We start from the raw sequence: 24,242 nt of genomic DNA on the forward strand, positions 1-24,242 counted from the left end.
ACCTTTGGACAGAGATGCCGGATGGTAGAGAAAAAGTAAATGCATTTATCTGATGCTCCTACTCTGTGGTGGCAAGATGTCTAAAACATATCTACTTGCCCTGCACTGTGTGGCCCTTTTAGCCTCAGATAAGTGACAGCAGGTCACTTGTACCAGGCTACTTACATGAACCAACCATCTTCCTTTCTGACCACTGACAAAAATTAACCAAAAGGAGCCAGAGAGAGTCATACCTATTGATGGGAAACCTTTAAAGGGTGGGGGGTGAGGAGTGTGGGAAGTTTTCTAGTGCCTTATGGTGATTTGATTTTTCTATTTTTTTGTTTGTAGAAAGTCCATGAGATGCTGAAGAAGGGATGGGATGCTGAAGGCTCCCCCTTCCGAGGCCAGAGATTCGACCCATCCATGTTCAACATCTCCCCAGGGGCTGTGCAGTTTTAATGACAAGAAGGAAAGGAAACTCACTCAAGTCAAGCACTTGGAAGTAGAGGATAAGGCAGAGAGAGACCTTTTTGTGTGGGCTCTTTCCCCTTCTGCTTTTCCTCCAGTGGCTCCCATGCATGCCTAGGACTAATCTGGTCCACCCCTGTATCCATCTTTATTTTCAAGGGGTATTTGGATACCCCAACCTCACCCCTCCTCTAACCTTGCTGACTGTTTCAGGGAAAAAGGGGGAAAAAATAGAGGGAAGGTTAATGCATAGCAACTGCTATGGCTGATGCCAAGTAAGGTATTTGTTATGCATGAGGGAGGTGTCCTAGCAATGCAGGATTACATCCTCTCATCACCACGGTAACCAGCCACTGCAAGCCGCATTTTCTTTCCTTCTGTGTTCTCTGCTTGCTGTTGTTTTGATGCGATTCTGCTCAGTTCTCTTTAGGGGGTGGGAAGGGAGGGTTGGGGGGAAAGGGAGTTGCTGTTGCTGGGTTTTTTCCCTCCAGTTGTTGAAGTGATTTGGAGTTGTGTGACTTATGTGTGCTGATGAGAAGCTGCTCTGTGATGGCTGCTTCAGGCTATACTGTTTCAGGAAGCCCCCCCTAGTTTGGCCTTTTGTTTAAAGACTCCACATTCAGTCTTGCTCATCAATTTGTCAAGTCCTATTTTTTCCTGCCTTTGGGTGCCTCCCAGGCACTAACAGTAGGAGGTTGAAGCTGCCCCCATAGTGGTAGAAACCTGCCTATTTGGGATTCTGGTATCTTTATTTCTTGCTCTCTTATTGAACTGGGCCCAGATATTGCAAAGAAGTTTAAGTTCTCCCAGCAAGGATCAGCTGCAGGTAGATATTTCTGTCTCAGTAAAGAATGTAGGATAGGGCTTTCTAATCATGGCTTTCTCTGATGCCAGGGAAGGTTAGACCAGCATCTGTTCATCTCAGTGTAGGCCATGTATTCTATCCCCACTCTTGTCTGAGTAAAAGACCTTCTAGCTGCCCCTGGTTTATGTTTGTTCTCAAGTATTTTCAGTCCCAGTGATCCACAACTTATATTTTGTTTACGTACATCTCCTGATTGAATGTAGAGTTCAGTGGGAGACAGGAGCAGGAGAAAGATTTCAGCATACAGTGGATGATAAGTTTGCCTTCTGTTGAAGGGCACAAAGCAGTGGAAATCCTCAGATGATTAATGGTTAGCCTGCATAGGATATCATTGTTGCCCCCAATAGAACCATTGCTGTCCTTGAAGAATAATTGTAACAAAGGTAGGAATAAGGATTCTGGCTCCTGCATGAGGAGCAGATATAGGCAGAAATGTCCAGGAACTTCGAACTCTCAAAATCATGCTCTATATGAGCTAGATGCGGTTTATATCTTTGTTCCCATATGTTCCTGCTGTGCAACAGTGGTCACTGCTCACTTGGTTACTTAACAGAACCTTATTAATGCCTAAAAACAACTGTCTTGTTAATCTGCTATTGACAAGGATGGGTTCTCCATTTCTAAAGCTGCTTACTGGTGAGCCTGCCTGCTGACTGTTCCTTCTGAAGTCTAGGAACATATTCTTTAGTTCAGGGACACTTGTTTTTCAGTGTTCCTTAGAGTACATCATTGTTCACTCAAAAGATATAAACATAACTCACTTTTTATTAAATCTTTATTCCAGTCCCATTTGACCTACCACTCAGTAAGTAAAGCCTTCAGATTCACCTAGTATTGCATTTTTGATTGACAGGTAATTCAGGAATGTAAATTAGATCTTTTTTCTGAGTTCCTAGAGAAATGGTTCTTGATCTCAGAACCCCACTCCAACTTACGGCCACCCAGAATTAATATCTACATATTCTTATTGTGACCTTTTCTGAGAAGACGCTACAAGGATTTTTATGGGATAGATAGTTCCTCATGCTCACCCACTCCTAAAAGGACGACAAAGGAAGGTCCAATAGTTATGTAGTGATTTACTGAGGCTGTCATTTCAGAGTCACTCACTAACTTACAACTTATTTTCAGCCATACTGGAGTTCTTATAAGAAAATTGCTCAATTCTCATCCCCAGGGAACTTTCCATAGGAAAAGAGTAAAGTCATCCTCTTGAGCTAAATGGTGGATCTTTTAAGAATCAAAAGTGTTAAAGGTGCCCAGGGTAGTGTTGGGGTCAGCATCAGCTTATTCCAAGAATAATATTCCTAGAAAGTCTGAAGAGAAATCTTCTTCTGGGGAAGTGATGGCAGATAGCCCCATGTTGTCTGTTGGAATTAGTTACTAAGACTATGGTTTTTATGAATTAGAATAGAACTGTTCTCTGGTAACAGAGCTAAAATAGCAAAAAGCCATTACCTATTATGAGGGCCTTGTTTTTTGAGACTTGCTAAAATACAGGTCCCTGTTCATTTTTCTCTGAGGTCACATGAAAGAAAGTGAAGCTAATATATCCTCATTCCAAAGGAGCATTTCACATATGGAATGCTGTAGGTATAAAACACTCCTTCGTTTTTAATTTTTAAATGATGTTTATATGCACCTCTTGAACCTTTTTTGTCCATCTTCTTGCTGTTTTTAACATTTTTCTAATTTGCAATTATGCCACTTAAGCACCCAAGGTATAGGAGCTTTGCAGAAAGGCATATGCAGTTTGGTTAAAGCAGGGACAACAGCTAAATCCATAAACTACTGGATGATTTTCTAAAATTACTCTATTCTGTTGTAAATGTTCTTCTACCCAGGGCATCATTTGGAGTGCCCTAATGTTGTTCAGATCTTGTCTCTTCTGTTAGGAAGTATCAAGTGATAGAAGCTCTACTGGCATGCCCTTATTAAAAGAAATAAACCACTACACAAAAATAGGAACTTTTAGGCATGTTTCATTGCATTACAGAAGGACTCACTGAAAAATTCCTTTTAGTAACAAGCTTCTCTGGTGCATGTTAAGTGACTAGACTTGTAAAACTTGGATTTAGACTCACCCTTCCAGCATATACATTAATCACATCTATATTTTTAAATCTTCCTTCCCTCCTGTAATGATGATTTGCTTTCTTCTTAAACCTCTGCCCCACCTTTCTTTTCATGTACCAGTCCAGCCCTGTAGAGTCAGTGCACACTACCTATTTTCTTTGTTTTAGAACTGAACAACAGCAACTTGGCAACTAAGTTCCATCAATAGGGATTCTGAGGAAAGCAGGGCAACTTATTTCCCTTCTCCATGGGAGCCAAAGAGAGTAGAGCGTGCTACATCCCGAGGCCGCTCTCCTTCACCCACTCCATAATTCTGTGTTGGTTTGCAATAAATCTGTATTTAAGCAGTTTGGTGTCTGTGTGTGAGATTTGCTGCTGAAAAAAAACACCTTATGTTTGATGATTAATTATGACATATCAATTCAAGATCTCTGGGCCCAGGTACACAAGAAACACTGTTAATGAATTAATATTACTTGATTCCCACCCTCCAGTACACTTGTATTATGTGTTCAGACTGCCAGACTCTGCTTTATGCTTGTAAGTTTAATTGAACTATCTTTCCAGATAAAAAAAAGAAATTGAAATCTTACGTTCTTTATAAAGGTGCAAATAGATCATTGGTGTATTTTGGCAGATGATCCCAAAATATATATTAAACTACATCTGGATAGTAGTACTAAGATGAGTACCTTGCAATAGCCTATCTCTTAGAAACTTCCATTGAAGGATCCCCTCCCAGTTAAAAAGAATTCAGATGAGATTTCAGCTCAAGTGTATGTGCATATCTCTGCATTTCTCTTGGGGAGTCTTATGAATAATGTCCAGGAAACACTTTTTCATTCCCATTTATACTGTAGTCTCTTTATAATGACCCCCCAGCTGCTGGAAAAGATGATGCTATTATCCTTTGGTATGCCGTATCCATTCTCCAAAGATGGAGGTGGAAGTGGAATTCTAAGAGACAAGGAAGTAACTAACAATTTTCATGTGTTCAAAAATAGCATGAATTGTCTCCAAAACAGTGGTTATCCCCCTCACTGGAAGTCTCTTGAGTAAAGACTTGATACGGTTTTTTTTTTATTTTGAGTTTTACATTTTCCCTCATTCTTGCCCCCCCCAAGCCATTCTGTCTTTACATTGTTTCCATGGTATACACTGATATCAGTGAATGTGAAGAGAGAGAAATTATATCCTTAAGTAAGAAAAATAAAGTATAAGATAGCAAAATCACATAATAAGATAATGGTTTTTTTTTCTAAATTGAAGGTAATAGTCTTTGGTCTTTGTTCAAACTCCACAATTCTTTCTCTGGATACAGATGGTATTTTCCATCACAGATACCCCAAAATTGTCCCTGATTGTTGCACTGATGGAATGAGCAGGTCCATCAAGATTGATCATCACCCCCATGCTGCTGTTAGGGTGTACAATGTTTTTCTGGTTCTTCTCATCTCACTCAGCATTAGTTCATGCAAATCCTTCCAGGTTTCCCTGAAATCCTGTCCCTTCTGGTTTATAATAGAGCAATAGTGTTCCATGACATACATATACCACAGTTTGCTAAGCCATTCCCCAATTGAAGGACATTCAACTTAATTTCCAATTCTTTGCCACCACAAACAGGGCTGCTATGAATATTTTTGTTTTCATCATCTTTTCAGGGTATAAACCCAGTAGTGCTATTGCTGGGTCAAAGGGTATGCTCATTTTTGTTGCCCTTTGGGTGTAGTTCCAAATTTCTCTCCAGAAAGGTTGGATGAGTTTGCAGCTCCACCAACAATGTATTAGTGTCCCAGATTTCCCACATCCTTTCCAACATTGTTGATATGGGTTTATTGACGAAGGAATTCTTACTTTAGTGGGGCTAAGTCAAGGTGGCTTTTAAGGCTTCTTCCAATCCTGTGATCTTGTTCTCTGATAATGTAAATGATAAATCATGTACTATGCAAACTGTACTGCAAACTGATTTAATATATACTAGTCTGTAGTATTGAGAGTGGCAGCATGTAGCAACAAAACAAAACTTGGGAACAGAATACGTAAGTCCTGATTGTAAAAACTTTGTAGCTTGTGGCAAATAACTGCATGGCCTCAGAGTAATACTTTTAACTGGAGTTGAGAAGACCCAGCTTCAAATTGTTTCAGATTTTTAACTAGTAATGTGAACCTGAACAAATCACTTATTCTCCTGGAGCTTTAAGTTTTATGAGTTTTCCTCAAAATAGTACCTACTTCCCAGGGTTGTGAGAATTATATGAGGCATTATATTTGTGAAACTATAAATTTCAAAGCATTATGTAAATTCAATCCCTTATTTCTAATTTCCTCATCTGTAAAATGAAGTGAATGGACCAGGTGGCCTTTGTCCAGCTCTAAAATTGTATGCTCCTTTAGTTAATTAGGTGATTTTTATTATTTTTGTAGAGTCTAACAATTCAGAACAACACCCTAAGATAAACCCAAATGCTCCTCAGTCTATTCTTAGACTTCCAAGGCTACTACCACTACTGGATCTTCTAAAGAGCTTGAGGAGTTGTTAGTAAAAGTCATATGAGGGAAGCTAGGTGGCGCAGTGGATAGAGCACCAGCCCTGGAGTTCAGAGTACCTGAGTTCAAATGTGGCCTCAAACACTTAATAATTACCTGGCAATGGGGCCTTGGGCAAGCCACTTAACTCCATTGCCTTGCAAGAAAAAAAAATTCATGTATTGAGTATTGTGCTCTGAGGTTGGAGGCAAAACTGAATTTTCTCATTACCTAAACAGGGAAAAGGGTTACATAGAGGATAGCTTTAATTGCTTGGAGACACCTAAATTTTGCTTGACTTGTACTGTAGGGTACTGTATAACTCCTTAAAATTAGCAATATTTCAGAGGGTAGTCATATTGATTATTGTCAGGATCATATCGATGAGAGTAGGGTGAATAATACTGTCCCTTTATTCTCTTCCCTCCCTTCATCCTCCCCCTTCCCCCACATGCCTTTCAGGAAAGAAAATTGGTTAGGGTAAAGATTAAAGTCAACCTTGAGAGAGAAAATTTTCTATATGCATCCTAGAATTGGGATGGGACAGTCATCTAAGTGAAAGATTAGAGGTTAATGGTACCTGTATGAACCTCTGACTTGTTAAGACCACCTGGGTAGCCTTGTTAAGATTAGATTTAGAACTATAAGGGGTTTCAAAGGTCATTTATCCCTTCATTTTCTGGATGAGAAACTTGGACCCAGAGAGTTCAGTTGATTTATCCAAGGACATGCAAGTAGTAGTGGCTGAACTAACATTCTGATTTGAGTATTCAAATCCAGGTTCTCTGACTCCCAAGTCAGTTACTTTGCACTGTACCTTATTGCCATAAATCATTTGCAGCCCAGAGGGAAAGTCATTGATATCAGTTACAGGGTCTGATTGGGGTTTTCTCATATGATCTTATGGATGTTTAAAGGTTCCTGTATACATTAAAATAGCCAAGAAGAATAAATTTCAAAGACATAGTCCATTTTTTTTCAGAATCTTCTATAATAAATGATGAAAAGAGAAAAAGCAAAGAATCAAAATTGTAAGTGAAAACATTTTCAGGAAAGATCAGCTCTTTAAAGACCTGAACTGAACTTGCACCATTGGGAATTGGCCCTAACATGACCACTGGATAAGAGTAATTTGCATTTGTTCAGTGTGAAGAGAGAATATGAGCCATAAATTCAAGTTAGACCTTATTCTAGCATGTGATCCAGGCAACTTCTCTGCCCAAAAGATTTAATACAATTCCAAGGCTATTTCCAAAATAAGAAATGAAGAAAAAGCTCAAACTGAGAAATTAGTAATGGACCTTAATAACTTATTTTCCACCATTTTTACAATGCAAAATTGGCTTTTGAGGCCAGGGGGGTGGGGAAGAAAATGTGTGTGAAGCAATGGGTCCTGGTAGGGATAGTGCCAGGAACCGAAATTAGGGTAATCTGGGTTTGAATCCTGCCTCAGATGCCTAATAGCTGTGTAACTCTAGGAAAGTCACTTAGCTTTTTTGGACCTCAGTTTCTTCATCTCTAAAATGGGGGTGAGGATGTGATATTAGGATTGTAGAGATCAAATTATTGTGGTAAAGCTGAAGAATTGGCTTAAAATGCTGACCTATCAATTTAATTAGATTTCACTAATTCAGAATGTGGGATAATTCAAAAATGGGCTAGACTAGTTTACTTTTTCTCTTTATGGGATTAGAAAATTTGTGAAGCAAATGCTGTAAATAAAATTGGAATTATATTTAACATATAAAATGTGATCCCTCCAAGAATTTTTGAAGCATATTTTAAAACTACTTATAAATCATTCTTATCCATCAAAGTAGGGCCATTTGTGCCTCCGACAGCATGAAGCCACTTTATGTATTTGGAATAAAATGGTTTTTTAAAAATGCTAAGACTTTTCATACATTAGTCTTTTGTCCCTTAGTCTAAATTAAGAACTAAATGGAGTTTTTAAAAAATCGTATATGTACTTTCTTGCGTTCTTTGAGGCTTTTGGAATTGGATGAGTGAATAAATTACGAAGTCTGTAAACCAATATGCTTTGTAATAGCCTTCAATGATACAACAGCCCACACTTAGGAAGAGTAGGCTTTTTGTGATATACTGTTGTTGTGATACAAATAGAAGTAGAGAGTCATGGTGGATTGTCATGGCACAGTGGATAGAGTACCATCCTGGAGTCAGGAGGACCTGAGTTCAAATTTGGCCTCAGACACAACACTAGCTATGTGACATTGGGCAAATCACTTAACCCTGATTGCCTCACATCCAATCATCCAGATGACTGGAAAAAAGAAAGTGAGACTGGTAACTCCCTTACTCAAATCCACTTCACATGCTGGTCATGGCATCATCACCTACCTGATTCCATGATGTTCAAGAATGAAGGACAAACGTCATCAGTAGAGAGCCACCAGAGTAGTGAGCTGATCAGTTCAAAAGTAAGATTAAAGCAACAATTGAGGGATAGTTGGAGGGAAAAGAATGAAAATGGAATGATCAGGATTCTATTGCAAAAGTGTGACTATGGTAATGAGGATACCTACAATTATGATAATAGTGATAAAGTAGAAATAGAAAGGAATAGGTGAGAGGCATAGTACAGCGGTAGAAGGATATTAGGCAATTGTATATGAGAAAAGAGTGAACATCAGTTTGACACTTATAAAGCATTTGCTATGATGGGAAGATCAAGAGCTTGTCCATGAGAGAGTGTATGAATGTCAGGCAACTTAGCCTGAGTGTCTGCATATTGTGACCCCCTTAGGAAAGTGAGAGTTGGGGCAGGGTGGAGAACCAGGCTACCAAAGGAGGGTAAAGGGCCCATGTCAGAAATAAAGCATATCAAAATCTCTGTGCCTATTAGAGGGATTGCTTCTATAAATTCTGCATATCCAGCCTGGAAGAGAGAGGAGTGGACACTGGAGATGCAGAGGCAAAAAACCAAATGGCCCTTGCCCTCAAAATGGCATTGGATAGACTAAACTTTTTTTTTTATATGGGAGATGGGGCAAATGATTTTACATTTACAATGAAGTCACAAGAGCAGGAGATTCGGAGATATAAAACTCAGTGGCCATGAGGAAATAACCTTGTATAATCCAAAAGGGAAGTGTTCTTTGTAGACTGGCAGAAATGTAGGGCAGGAGTTCAGAACTAAAGGCTTAAGGGTTGCAAATACTATTTAAACCTTTGGGTCATTGATTTCCTAAGAATGAGACCCAGATATTCAGCTTTCAAGGAATAATAAGAAAATAATGCCTTGGAGCATTCTCATCTGTATTTTGATAAAAATGCCTACTTGCTGATGTCATAGAGAGTTCCATGATAAGGCTTATAGTATTGAGTACTTTGAGGTTCTTATTTAAAAAAAAAGTCAGTTTTAGCTTTTGTTATTTAACTTCGTGGTATGTCAAAACCTACCCCTGCTCTGTTGGTTGCTTTTGCTTGAATGAAGGGGCAGGTTTGTACTTAGTACAGTGCCACATACCCTGTTCAATAGTCCTCTCCACCCCCAGTTTAGAAGAGACTTCACACCTTAAGGCTGAAATTAACTGCACCCACCGATCTGTTCCACCTCCACACTGCACACCCATCGAGCATCACCTGGATGCATGCAAACATGAGCCCACACCCTCTTCCATGGCCACCCAGTTCACATCAAACATTCCTGGGGAGGCCAAAGCTCAAAATTTGCCCTTTGAAGAAGGATGACCCTGATTAAAACTAATGTCCTCAGCAGCAGAGAGCTCAACTTCAAGCTTGCAGAAATCCTTAAAGCAAAGACATTTCACCCTCTCTCCTTTAAGATGAGATTGAAGCTCAAAAAAGAAACAACTTGTTCTAACTCGTGACAAATTCCCCTTCCTTAGGTCAGCTCTTCAAGTATTTGAAGACAACTAACATGTCTTTCCAGAGACTTCCATTGTTCAGGCCAGCGTTCTGTCTTGACATGATTTCCAGTTCCCTCACCATCATGACTAATTCCTCTGGACATGTTCCAACTCACTTCAAAGATATGATTTGTTAAGCCCTACCAGGCTTTGAGAATCTATGACTATCATCATGCCACAATGAGGCATTATGGATGTAGGACCTTTGAAGAAATTATATACCACCTTAACTGAGAGATGAGCTGTCTTATCTCTTCTCAGTGGCTGCTATCAGAATCTCTTCACTCCCCCCACCACAACTACCCTGAAATCAGAGACAAACTGTTATAGGGAGATTTCCAAAGCAGACTCTAAGCAGGGTAGATTCCTCCCATACATGTGACAACATTTCCAAAACAATACTAATTTTCTTTTCTCCCAAACCTACATTTCCAAACTTTCTTATTTCTACTCCAATCACCCAAGTTGGCAATCTCAGTCATCCTTTGCTTCTCATTCTCTCTTACTCTCCATATTTAATCAATTGCTAAATCTTGTCTATTCTACTTCCATATCTCCTACGCCTGTCTCCTTCATTGCCCAAAATTGATGTCCCTGTTCAGACCTTCATTATTAACTGCCTAGATTATTACAATAACCTTTGTATTACTTTTCTTGCCTGAAGTCTTTCCCTTTTTTAATCCATCCTCCACCTAATTACAAAAAAGTAAAGCACATGTCTGACTATGTTACTTCTCATCTCAAAAAATTCCAGTGGCTTCCTATTACCTCTATGATCAGTCAGTCAACCAGCATTTATTGAGTATTTACTGTCTGCCAGGCACAGTACTGGAGATATAAGGAAAGGCAAAACCCATTGTTTCTACTGTCAAGGATCTAATGGTCTAAGGGCAGAGAATATATAAACCACTATGTTTAAGCAAGATACACACACACACACACACACGTATACAATAAATTTAGGGGTAATCTCAGAAGGCACTAATTAAGAATGGGAAGGGGTTTTTGCAAAAAGTAGGATTTTTTTCTTATTTATTCTTAGAAGGTAGAACTTTAGATGAGGCTTGAAGGAAGCCAGTGGGAGAAAGAGGGGGAGAGAGTTCCAGGCATATAGGATAGCTAGTGAAGACACTTAGAATTAGGTGACAGTGTTGTGTCTGAGGAACAGCAAGGAGGCCAAAGTCACTAAGGGGCAGTTTATAAAGAGCTTTCAAAAGTCAATCAATCACCTTTTCTTCAGCAGGTGATTTATGTGGCCATGACTTCGTGAGACCTTTACTGATCCTTGTAGCTGCTAGTATCTTCCCTAATTAATTTACATTTATTTTGAGTTTCTTAAATGTGTAAGTGTTGTCTCTCCCCCTCCCCCCACTACAACGGAAGTTTCATGAGGGCAAGAGCTATTCCATTTTTGACTTTATATCCCTAGCACCTAGCACAATGCCTGAAGCATAGCAGTAGGTGCTTAATAAATGCTTGTTGATTGACTGATTGAAGCTCCAGTCTCAGGCTTTCACACATATGTGGCCCCTGCCAAGTCTGCTGTGTTCCTTGAACTGCCCTCCTAGAAGAAAAAACAGGAAAGGACTAGAAAGAAATGCTATCCCCTACCTGCTATTATTAATTGGTTCAGTAAAAACATAAAATGATATTGCAGGAGATGATTAGTTCTACAGGGAAAATAGTACAAATGGGAATCCTGTCAAAAAACATCGTCATTAGAGACTTCTAATTTTATAGTTAGGTTTGAGTTGAAAATATTACTTGTGTCTCCATAGCCTCATTTATTTGACTTCTTTGGAACAAAGCACAGATCCTAGGATCATAGGATTTTAGATCTAGAGCTGGAAGGGACTTCAGAGGTCATTTAGCCAAACTCCCTCATTTAACAAATAAGAAAACTGAGGTCCAGGGAGGCTAAATAATTTGTCCAAGGTCACACAGGTGACAAGTTACAGTGAAGATTTGAACCGAGTTCCTTTAACTATAAAACCCATCTCTTTCCACCACCATGCATAACTTATGAAAAGTGAAATTTCTGGAAATTTTTTCACAGATTCACAGAATTTCAGTAGTGGAAGGCACCCCAGCAGCCATCTAGTGCAATCTGTACCCAAGAATACTGAACAGGCAACCTGTTCTCAAGAACAGAATTCCCACTGCAACACATGAGACAAGTGGTCATTCAATCTGTGCTTGCAAGCTTCCAAGCTTTGCAGTCTTTCTACCTCTGGACTAGCCTATTCTACTTTTGCACATTTCTAGATTTATTGAGGGCAGAGTATAGCAGAATTATCTTTTGTGTCCTTCCTGGAAACTCTTAATGCAGCCCAAGATTACATTCTATCTCTTAGTGAACTTTTAATGCCATTGGGTAAAAATGTAGGCTAAAGAGAAAATGAAATAAACATTTATTCAACACACTTGATGAGGAAAAAGAAAAATAGGAAATGAGTGGTGGTAAAGGATAAGGATTGGCATTGTATATAAATGTAATATGCTCTCTGGACTACTCCCTTAACTTGTTTTCTGATTTTCTGGCTGAGTCTCAAGGGGTTACTATTCCCCAGGTTCTAGGGATATCCCTGTAGGTTGCTATTCCTACAACCCTAGTTCACAAACCCTCCCTCCTCTCACTGTTCTTCCCTTTATAATCAGTCATAAACCACAATTAGCTTTATAACAAAGACTGAGATGGTATTGTGGACAGTTAAGTGGCACAGGGGACAGTGCCAGGCCTGGTGTCAGGAAGACTCATCTTCCTGAGTTCAAATCTGGCCTCAGATACTTACTACTTGTGTGACCCCGGGGAATATCACTCAACCCTATTTACTTTAGTTTCCAATCTGTAAAATGAGCCAGAGAAGGAAATGGCAAACCACTCCAGTATCTCTGCCAAGGAAAACCCAAATAACTCACAAAGAGTAGACCCAACTGAAAAATGACTGAACAACAACAAAGATGCTATTGTCAGAGCAGTTGGTACAAAACATCCCTCCCTTAAACTGGGGGCACATTCTCTCAGAAATAAACACTGTGTCTATGGGAAGAATGGGGTCAAACTTGGTAGTGAGGCACATGTAGGAAACATATGAAAAGACATTTCATAACTTTGGTACAACATGGCCTTAAAGTCCCTTCTCTCTTTCTAGAATCCTTGTGAAGCAACTTTTAGGTATATCATCTTGCTTATCAGTACATTCAGCTGGGCTCCCAAAGATTACTCCTTTATTGAGTCCATAGCTGATATCTTTCATAGCTGGAAGGAGTCATGCTCCTTATAGCTTCTTCTTCCCTTGAGGAACTCTGTCTTTATCTTGTCTGTCCTAAAAGTTTTATTTCTGCTCCCAGTTGTATGCATTGTCTCCTTACTGTTCTAGTAGCTCCAATGATAAGTCTGATGTCTTTTTCATCTCCACCCTCTGATATAGTCCTCCATAAAATGTTCTTGAGCCTGGACTTTTAAACTGCTAAACAGGTTGTTTTTAAATATAAGTCCAGAGGTTGAGACTTAGTCCCCTAGCCAATCTTGTAGCTGCTTCTTGCTTCAAGTCAATCCTTCATCCAACTAGACCAACTAAATATCCTCTCAAGTTGACTAAACATTTATTCACATTATTGTTTGGTTATAATAAAACTCCTTTAACACTTCATTAATACTTTATGACTACATTCTGGACCTTCTGTGACTACTTTAAGTGACACGGGAAGTGCAATTCTCTCATTACACAAATATTAGCTGTTTTTAGCACTCTTTGCAATTCAAAGTCATTCTGGTAGTTTTGAGACAAAAATATATTATGTATAACTTGGTTTAATTATAAAATGATTATGTTTGCTGCATTAAATTTCACAGTATAATTTACTCAGACAACAATTAAACATTTCCAATCTTGGTTCACTTTTAAATGTTTTTGGTATTTGTTATAAATGTAGGTACAAGTTGTTAAACTTTAAGGAATCTGGCAGCTCAAAATCCTTCTTGTTTTACAAGGAGAAGCCAAAACTTGAAAAAAGAAGAGTCTGCTTTAATTATATAGGGTGTCCCAAAAGCCTTGGCAGAGTTTTAGTATTTAAAACTTTAATAGCTTGGTACTGTAGTAAGACTTTTAGGAAACCACACACACACACACACACACACACACACACACACACACACACACAGACATATATATATATATATAATTATATGATACATATTATTATGCTATATATTATATATATAGTTATAGTAAATTGAATTCACTATAGGGTCAAATTGATGTGAAAAGTTTTTACTTTGATGAAAGCATCTAATAGAGGGAGGGAGAAGAGATCCTTCCTCCAAATTTCCTCCTCTAAATGCAACATAATAAAAAAACTCCAAACTTTTTTGAATACATGGAATTTTCATCTTTTGATCTGTCACTATCAATAGTTTCTGCTTCTTTGACTACTTCATTAAAAAATACTACCACCATCAAAGGTTTTGCAATCTTCTGAAAACTGAAGCTTTGCCCAGATTGAGACAGATTTCTCTAGTCTTTTACATGTCAGATAATTTCCGAAAGAAGACTCATTGAATTCAAATTCCACAGAAGATGGACACATTGGGCACTTGTGAGAAACCAAAGGAATCAGGATCTATATCCTGCAGAGTTCTCAGGGCTTAGCTGTTGGAAGGCTATGCTTGACAGAATCCCAGACAATTTCCTTAACCAACATGTGAAGATGTTTGTGTACTTTAGTCTGTGAAAATGTTTTTCTAAACCAATTTTACAGTCAGATCAAAGGTATTTTGGAGGAGACATCTTTTCTATTTCTACCTTTCACTCAAATCCAAGGACTATGACTTAATAAGCTGGCTGCCACCTTAAGATTATCTGTGTCTCCACCTATTCCATCACTTGTCACCATCATCATCAAATGTTGATGGAGCCTTTATCAATCAACAGCTATGCTTAGGACATGGTGCTGAGTGTGGAGGGCACTAGTAAGCATAACATATGATCCTAAGGACACAAGGGACAAAGATATAGATCAATCATCAATCCAACAAGCATTTATTTGGCACTTACTACCTGCCAGCATAGTGCTATGAAAGGAACAAAATGCTAGAGGAAGACAAAGTGCCTTCCCTCTAGGAATATATATTCACAATTCTTTGTTGTACACTTGTTTCAGTTGTGTCTGATTCTTCATGACCCCATTTGGTATCTTTTTGGTAAAAATTCTAGAGGGATTTGTCATTTCTTTCTTCAGTTTATTTTACAAATGAGGAAACTGAGGCAAATAGAGTTAAGAGACTTGTCCAGGGTCACATATTGAGGAAGTATCTGAGCCTAGAATTGACTTTATGATGAGTCTTCCTGATTTCAAGCCCAGTGATCTATTCACTGTGCCACCTAACTGCTTACCTGCATAATCAAAAAAGTGGTAGGCTCATATAGACAGTAGGTAGTGGAGGTTATTTAGTCCAACTCCTTTCTTAATAACTATCCCCTATATAACATTCCCTACAATAAATTATCCAAATTGTTCCAAGTTTCTGACTTATTCTCTACATAAAACAATTTTTTTTTACATATTTTATATTTAAATTTAACTGTTAAATGTAACTGTTGTTTTCCCCTAATTGAATATAAATTTCTTGGAGACTAGGATTTTTTTTGTATTTGTTTTCATATTCTCAGCAGTAGTCAGAGAACTGAGCTCTGAGTCAGGAAGCCCAGAGTTCAAGTCCCATCTTTAGCATCTACTGGCTGTATGACTCTGGGCATAATCATACACACATGGACTGAGTTCTCTAAAATCATAGGTTGAAGAGAAAATTCTGATTCAGAGGAAATTCTCATCCTGCACTCCCTACACTGATGAAAAATTCCTCAGGACCTAGTATAAAGTAGATACACAAAGACTGTTGAATGGGGGAACCACCTCCAACAATTGTATATGGAGGTTTTGTTTGAAGAACTACAGTGAAAGGAATCCCCAGTATCCTTAGAGGTGGCCCACTACACTCCAGGATAATTTTAATCATTAGGAAGCTTCCCTTTACATTAAACCTAAGTCTACATGTCTTCAACTGCCATTCATTACTCCTAGTTCTATCTTTTTTTGTTGTTTAAGTTTTTTCTGCAAGACAATGGGGTTAAGTGGCTTGCCCAAGGCCACACAGCTAGGTAATTATTAAGTGTCTGAGACTGGATTTGAACCCAGGTACTACTGACTCCAGGGCCGGTGCTTTGTCCACTACGCCACCTAGCTGCCCCCATGCTCCTAGTTCTATCTTGAAGGATCAAGCATCACAAGTCTTAGTTCTTTTAGGTCATAACTCTTTCTTAGATCATAGTCCTTGGTTCAGCAATCATTGCCCCTCAGCTGCCTGGACTGCGGTTCAGGTGGATCTGATAATTTGAACTCATGGAGGACAAGTAGTTCTCTTATTTCCTCTTTACTTATCTGGAGGAAGAAATCATTTATTGAACTTAATAGAGTATTTCATGCAAAAGACCAAAATGGACAAATCAAAAGCCTGAATTAAGGTTGCCTGGAGAATAAATTCAGATATGCAGACAATAACCACTATGATGACAGAAAGTGAAGAGGAATTAGAAGCCTCTTGACAAGGGTGAGAGTATAAAAGTTGTCTTGAAATTTAAAACAAAACAACAAAAAAGCACTAAGATATGCATCTGGTTCCATTATTTCCTGATAATATAGATAGTGAAGCATTGAAAACAGTGTCAGATTTTATATTCTTGGGCTCAAAGATCATGAAAAACAGTGACTGCAGCCATAAAAGTAGAAGGTGCTTAGAAGGAAGTTTGTGGCTAATCTTGACAGCATACTAAAAAATGAAGACATCAGTTTATTGGCAAATAAGCTAGTCAGAACTATGCTTTTTCCAAGGTAATGTATGGCTGTGAGAGCTGAGTGCCACAGAACTGATGCTTTCAAATTGTGGTGTGGGAGAAGACTTTTGAGAGTCCCTTGGACAGCAAGGAGATCAAATCAGTCAATATTTTAAAAAATTAACTGACTATTCATTGGAAGTATAAATATTGAAGCTGATCATTAAAGATTTTAGTTACATATTGAGAAGACAGGATTAACTGGAAAAGACTGATGCTGGGAAAGATTGAAGACAAAAAAAGAAGGGGATGACAGAAGATGACAAGGAGAGATAGTGTCTTGGAAGCAATGACCGTGAACTTGAGTAGACTTTGAGAGATAGTAGATGACAGAAGGGTCTGGATTGCTATGGTCTATGGGGTCATGAAGAGTCAGACAAGACTGAACGACTAAACCACAAGAATCACTAATCACTCTTGATCTGTCCTTGCTCAATACCAAATGAACATTGCAGACAATCCCTGTTAGAGTTACAAGGTGGTTTCTGCATTTTTGAGATGATGTATCCTTAAAGACTGTCTGAAAGCATACTATTAAAAGGCAAAATCCTGATTATTTTAATCTTTGAATATTGATAGAAGTCATCAGATACTACAAAATGTGGGGGAAAGTAAGTTTAGGTGTTTATTAGGAAGCTTCAATGAGCTATAAAGCATCATCTAAAAAACACTAGTAGACAAAAGGCAGAGCAATCCATTCATTTTGGTGAGGAATTTCGAGGTGGGAGTTGTCAGGGCTGGTTTTCCTGAGAAGGTGTGATTGGAGCTTGACATGGAAGGAAAGGTAGGATTTAGATCATTCTATTTAATAATCATTTATCCAGCACCTGCTTTGGCCCAGGCTCTATGACTGGCATTTGTTATGCAAAGGTAAAAATAAAACATCCTCAAGAAGCTTACATTCTACTAGCAGGACCCAACTTATACACAAATAAGTGACTCAAATTGTGGAGAGAGTACAAAGATAAAGTCACTTGGCAGGGGGGTCAACAACTTTGGGAATAGTAAAGGCTTCTTGTAGTGGAGCCTTGAAGGGAATTAGATGTTCTAAGAGGCAAATATCAGAAGGGAGACTGTTCCAGCCATTCATGACTTGGCTCTAATTAATTTTTTCAGTCTTACTGTTACTTGCTATAACATATTCTATGTGATCTAATCATGCATCATCTTTATTACCTATAAAACTCTGCTCCCTAACTCTATGATTTTTGCATGACTATCCCTCCATACCTGGAAAGCATTCCCTCTTCATCGCCATCTCTTAGAAGACTTAATTTCCTTCTAAACCTAACTCTACATCCTATATGAGACCTTTTCAGTTTCCTTTCCCCTAAAAGTATTTTGTACTTCTATATATTTTGTAACAACCTTCCCTCTGGGCTACTTACTCAACTTATCCTCATAATCATAGGTTGGGTCCTCTAGAGTGTTGTTGCTTCTTCAGGTAACGAAGAATAAATACCTTTCTAAAACTATAGCGCATAAGCCCCCACTGGTGTGCTTCCCATTAACAATCATTCAAGAAGACTCAGCTTTTACTTAAATGGTATAACAAGAACTAGGACAGCTAGGTGGTATAGGGGATAGAGCCCTGGCCCCGGAGTCAAGAAGACCTGAGTTCATCTTGGGTAAGTCATTTAACTCCAATTGCCTTGCATCCAAGGCAATATCCAGTCATCATGATTCATATCTGGCCACTGGATGCAGATGACTCTGGAGGAGAAAGTGAGGCTAGTGATTTTGCACAGCACCCACTCACTCAAATCCAATTCATATGCATGTCATGGCATCACCTTCCTGATTTCATGGTCTTCTTTGAGAATGAAGGACAAACAACAAACAAAAACAATAATTAGGATGCATCTCCCTTAGTATAGTCATCTAGGAATACGTACTGTGTTCATGGGGAGAGTGGGCACAAAATTTATAGTGGCAGTTATTATAGGTTGAAAGACCTATAATTCTCATCATTCCCTAGACCATTCACTCCCTTGGGTTTTCTGGTAAAGGGATTTGAGGGATCAAAGCTCTCTGTCATTGGCTCTAGTACTCACCCATAGTGTTCCCTCCCAGTTCCATTAGCCATTAACAGTCAAATTAGCTTTGATACAGAAATATTTACTTCAGAAGGTATAATCACAAATATACAAATTTATTCTCCTTAATATTTAAGAAGCATAAACCTATCTTCTTTCACTTCAGTCCCTTGGGACTTCATTTTACTGCTTAACTCAGATTCTATTGAGCATGCTCCCATTCCAAGTCTAAAGCTTCCCTCAGTCCTAAGTGTCTGGCTTCCATTCCAGGTTGGTTGGCTGCACATCCCACCTACAAGGTCACTGGAGCTCAAACTCCAGGACCTCAATGGAACTACCTCTAGCACTTGGAACTGAGGAGAACATAGCACAGAACAGAAACTAACACTCTTAGGCCTATTTCTTGGAGATGTGATAAAAGAGGGAAAGCAGGTGGAGGAAGAACTTTCCTTACCAGTTCGGTTCATGGTGTTGCTGGGGGGTGAGGTAAGGGGAATCTTCACACCCTAGATGCATCAGATTAGAATTGCTAAAAAGAGCAGAATAAGAGCAATATAAAAGAGCAAATAAAAAAAAAAGGAACTGGACATTTCAGTATAGCCAGTTTAAAGATGCAGATAACTGATCAAAAGAGATGACTCCTAATCCTGTGTCAGAGGATGGAAAGGTCTACTAAAAAAACCCAGGTTACATATTCAAAGATGATAATGTATACTAGAGGAGTGGATAAGACCTACAAGGAAAAATATGGAGAAAGAGAAGACTAGAAGTCTGAGGAATGTGTCTTAGAGTGCAAAGGATCATAACTAAGACTTTGCCCTTTTCATAGGGCAAAAGCATTTATATGAAGTGGGGCAGTGTAATAATACAGAGGACAGAACAACTCTAGTTTGAGTTGTACTTCAAGAGGGGCTGTCTAATTCTTGACATTGTCAGAATTTGGGGGGAAATGTGTATCAGGACCCTGGGGTTGCTAGACAGGAGTTAGATATAGTCAGTGGAGGACAGTGAGGTGAGATATGAGAATAACATTCATTTTGGGGAAGAGGGTTCCCCATCACCATCACTTCTTTCCTTATGTTAGTACTTTGGTCAAAGGCTCATTCTCCTTGTGGTACTTACAGCTCTGGGATTCCACCACATTTAGAAGCCAAGAAGAAAAATAGCTATTTTAATGAAAAACAAACAAACAAACAAACAAGAAAGTCTAGCTGGAAAGACAGCAGGAGATACGGGGCAGAAAACAACCTAGGAGTCACAAACTAGGAAGGGAAGGGAATTTGTTCAGTCTTATGAAAGGATGCACAATGGTCAAGGAGGAAGATATATTAAAGACTATTAGATCTGGTGATTTACTCTCTGAAGCCCAGAGAGGCAAGTAATTTATCCATGATCATACAGTTAATTGGGGTTAAAATAGGATTTGAACTCAGGTTCAAGTGAGGTTCAGGTTCTGGTGAGGACTAGAGCCAATGATAGAGAGCTTCAATCCCTAAATCCTTTAGGTTTACCAGAAAACCCAGGGGGAGTGAATGGACTGGGGAATGATGAGAGCTATAGGTCTTTCTTGACCTATAATAATTGCCACTGTTGACCTTGGAATGAGCAGTTTCAGAAGAATTATAGAGGATGAAGCTAGATTGCAAGACTTAAGAAGTAAGAAAATAGTAGGGAAATGGAGGCAGAAAGTATCAGCTGTAAGCTTTCCCAGCAAGTTGAGGTGAGGTAATATGCAGAGACAAAGTAGGAAAGAGGTTTGGGCGTTTGAGGAGTGTGGGGAAAGTTTGGACAGCTGCTTCAGAGAATTTGATGTGGGATGAGTAATAGGATTGCAAGAGAGCTGGGTGGATTTAGTTGAAGTTAAAATGACATGGATTTCTGATAAATAAATGTATGGTACTTTCTCCAATAAGTGGACCTGAGGGTAGAAGGAAAGGAAGTAGTGGGGATGGAAGGTAAACAAAGGATTACCCTAGCCCTTTATCATACAGGAAAAGAAAGTGATTCAATCTGCTGAATTTCCAAATTGTCTCTCTTCTGAGGAATCCTTTACTTGGTAAAGGCTCAAAGCCAGCTCTCTAGCAATCTAGGATCCTTATAGATCAATGCTTCCTATTCAAGCCTGGCTTTTCTAATGATTAGTAAGACAACCCTTCTTTTCTCTTTCTAAGCCTTTCCCAAATCTAGTTTATTCCAAGGGATCAGCTGTTCTTACATCTGCTATGTTGTTCGGTTGTTTTCACTTGTTTCCTACTATTCGTGTCCCCATTTAGTGTTTTCTTGGAAAAGATACTAGATTTGTTTGCCATTTCTTTCTCCAGCTCATTTTACAGATGAGGAAACTGAGGCAAACTAGGTGAAGTGATTTGCTCAGGTTCTGTATCTGAGACCAAATTTGAACTCAGTAAAATGAATCTTCCTGACTAGTCTAGCATTCCTGTCTAGCATTCTATCCACTGTACCACCTCTGCTAAACAACTATGCTCTCTGCCACAGTCACCTTTCTCTTGACACATTAGTTCTGATTGTGACCAGATCATCCTTGTGATCTACATGGCTCTAACAGTTAAGTGCCACCACTTGCACACTATAAGAATGCTCTTAATTTTCCACTCATAGTCACAATGGGCATTTATGTTGCAATCTATCTAAAGTTCACAAGTGTCCCACCAGATGCTCACCCCTCCATTTCTTCATCATGACCCAGAAACTACTTCATTCTAGAAGATCACTCCAGCCCTGCAACTCATTCTTTGGAGGTACCCTCTGCCTCTGAAGATTCTGCTCTGATTGAAGAGTAAAAGGTCTTCCTAGAACCTTCATTTAAGGGGTCCAGGTCAGCATCTCTTAATTTCCCACAAGGCTGGATCTTGACCTTGTCAGGTGCCTTCTCCCCTCCTCCAATTTTCACTTTCTTTTTCTATGTTGTCTTCCTCATCAGAATGTAAGCTCCTTGGGGGCAGGGATTATCTTTTCCCTTATAATTGTATTCCCAGTTCTTGGGAGATTATCTGGTGCATTTAATAAATGCTCATTGGCATACCAAGTGCTTTGTATTATCTCACTGGACCCCCTAAAAATGAGACACTCAAATATGCCAGAATTCATTGATTTGCATTTTTGTTCCCATAATACAGATCACATCCAGGCCAGCTCACCCTCTGCAACTTGTTTATGACTCCTTGTACACACATGGGTCCTACAATAAAGCCTTTCTAGTTTCTTCTTCATATTGCAAGTTAGGGATGACTGATAATATTTTTCCCAACATGTGGATGAGAAAACTGAATCCCAGAGAGGCAAACAACTTATGCATGATCATACAGCTAATTGGTGTTAAAATAGGATTTGAACTCAGGTTCAAGTCTAGAATTTCTCATGCTATGTGTCAATATTACTAACCTAATTTGGACCCACTACTGCCAGTCAAATTGTAAGGAAAACTTCTAATGCTATACTTAGGCTTGGTCTAACTCTAAAAATCATTATGCGCTAGGGCATTGGAGGGGTATGATAGGATGTCAAGATGTTTTCTTATAGTGGGTAAGCTGGGGTTAGGGAGTGGCAGATACAGAAGTGAGACATTCTGATGAGGAAGACAACACATAAAAGGAAAGTGAAAATTGGAGGAGGGGGGGAAGAAGGCACCTGACAAAGCAAGATACAGTCTTGTGGGAAATTAAGAGATGCTGGCCTGGACACCTCCTTAAATGAAGGTTCCAGGAAAACCTTTTACCTTTCAATCAGTAAGGAAATCTCGAAAGATGTTGAGCAAGAGTTCTGGCTGACTAGAGGATTTAGTAAAGTCAAAAATGGAATAGGAATGAATCCTCAACAGGTAACTCAACTTTAGTACAACAAATGTGTGTTTCTCTCCACCAGGGCTGATCATGATCCCCCAGCATCTGAGTGGAGAATCTTCTTGAGTTGTTACTAAGGAGACCTTCATTCTTCAGTGGCCATCTTATTGGGAGCCTCTCCAGAAGTAACTGGGCTGATCCTTAGGGCCTAGGAGGTTCTTAATCATTGCTTGTTGATTTATTAAAATAAAGACAAAATAGCATTGCAATAACATGTCATCACTCTAAAAAAAGAAAATTTGTAATCTAGAATGTTTTTAATTTTTAATAAAGCTTTTTAATAAAGATCATAAGCCTAAAAATTTTTAATACTCTAGAAAGGCCTATACACCACCTCTTTTTTCCTTTAAAATTTTTTTTCCAATTACATGCAAAGGTAATTTTCTACATTCCTTGTTTTGCATGCTTTTGAGTTCCACATTCTTCTACCACCCTTTCTTCCCTCCCACTTCCCATAGCAGCAAACAATCACATATAGGTTGTACATATGCAAAAGTGTTTAACATATTTCCATATTAGTCAAAAACATTTGCTTTCAAATCCATTGGTCACTAAATTATTCTATAGTATTTACCAATTGCTTTTAAATTTGCTGGGAACAGATAAAGGAGTGGTGGAGAAGATTTCAGGAATGGGAAAAAGAAGAATATGTAAGAGCTAAGATGAGAACCAGGAAGTTAAAGCTAGGGAATATTAATTATGATCCAATGATAAACAGTCTCAAGATCAATTTGAGAAAAGCTGAAAAGAAAGGTTTGAAAAGAGACTTGCTCTTGACTAGTCATGACAAAGAAAAAGGATATCCATAGCCATTATTCTTAGTACTTTCAATGTGGGATAAAATGCTTACTTTCTTATTATCATAGGATTGTAGACTGGTTGGAATTCAAAGAGTTTTTATTCAACTACTATGTGCTAGATACTAGACATCCAACAATAATGTGAAAATTGTCTATTTCTCAAGGAGCTTATAGTCTATCCCTGATAGACAGTAATTCAAGATATGTAATAATTTAAACATTTTTAGGAGAGATTTAGTTACCTTGAAAGAACTATCTCAGGGTATATGAATTCAGTGCTTCCATGAAAATTCTGGGAATTCTAGGGATGTGATCACTCAAAATCTTGATGTGTGAGATATCTGGTTACTTCTAACCATATGGAGACCTGGTTCCACACAAAACTTGTAGCTTGATGGCATCCAGATGCCATTAGTAGCTCTATGCAGAGAATAGGAAATGGCAGTGGCAAAGGCAGAGAAGGGCTCAAGTGAGTGATTGCCTAAAAATGTAAATTATACTGGGTACATGTGTTTTCACCTCTGTGTTTTCTCCACTCAAGTGCCTGTTTCAACATGGTATGATGTTATGTGGAGTACATTCTTGTGTTTATAGTAGGGGTAATTTTCCATTTTACTCTACTGTCTAAATATCATTCTTTTGAAATAATATTTATCTGAGTGGTTTTGTAAAAAAGATTATAAACCCAGTAGGGGGGTGAAGCCAAAATAGTAGTGTGAAGACAGAAATTCTTGGAAACTTGTTCATTCCCCTAAAACTACAAAAACCATCAAATTATGACTCTAGCCAAAATTTAGAGAGGCAGAACTCACAGAAAGACTGAGTGATACAATTTCCCAG

General features: G+C 38.7%; 1 protein-coding gene across 4 annotated transcripts in view; it reads left to right on the plus strand.

The window, feature by feature from the left end:
• NUDCD3 (NudC domain containing 3) overlaps window positions 1-22,889 on the plus strand; it is a 138,784-nt gene extending 115,895 nt beyond the window's left edge. For 3 of the 4 annotated variants that reach the window (XM_074210071.1, XM_074210074.1, XM_074210073.1), the window contains exon 6: window positions 331-22,613. In XM_074210071.1, the coding sequence (XP_074066172.1) occupies window positions 331-441 (111 nt within the window). In that variant the 3' untranslated portion in view covers window positions 442-22,613. The other variant, XM_074210072.1, reaches the window with a different exon arrangement.
• The last annotated feature ends 1,353 nt before the right edge of the window (window positions 22,890-24,242 follow it).

Source organism: Macrotis lagotis, chromosome 1 (genome assembly GCF_037893015.1).
Source record: "Macrotis lagotis isolate mMagLag1 chromosome 1, bilby.v1.9.chrom.fasta, whole genome shotgun sequence".
In the NCBI taxonomy this organism is placed as follows: Eukaryota; Metazoa; Chordata; class Mammalia; order Peramelemorphia; family Peramelidae; genus Macrotis; species Macrotis lagotis.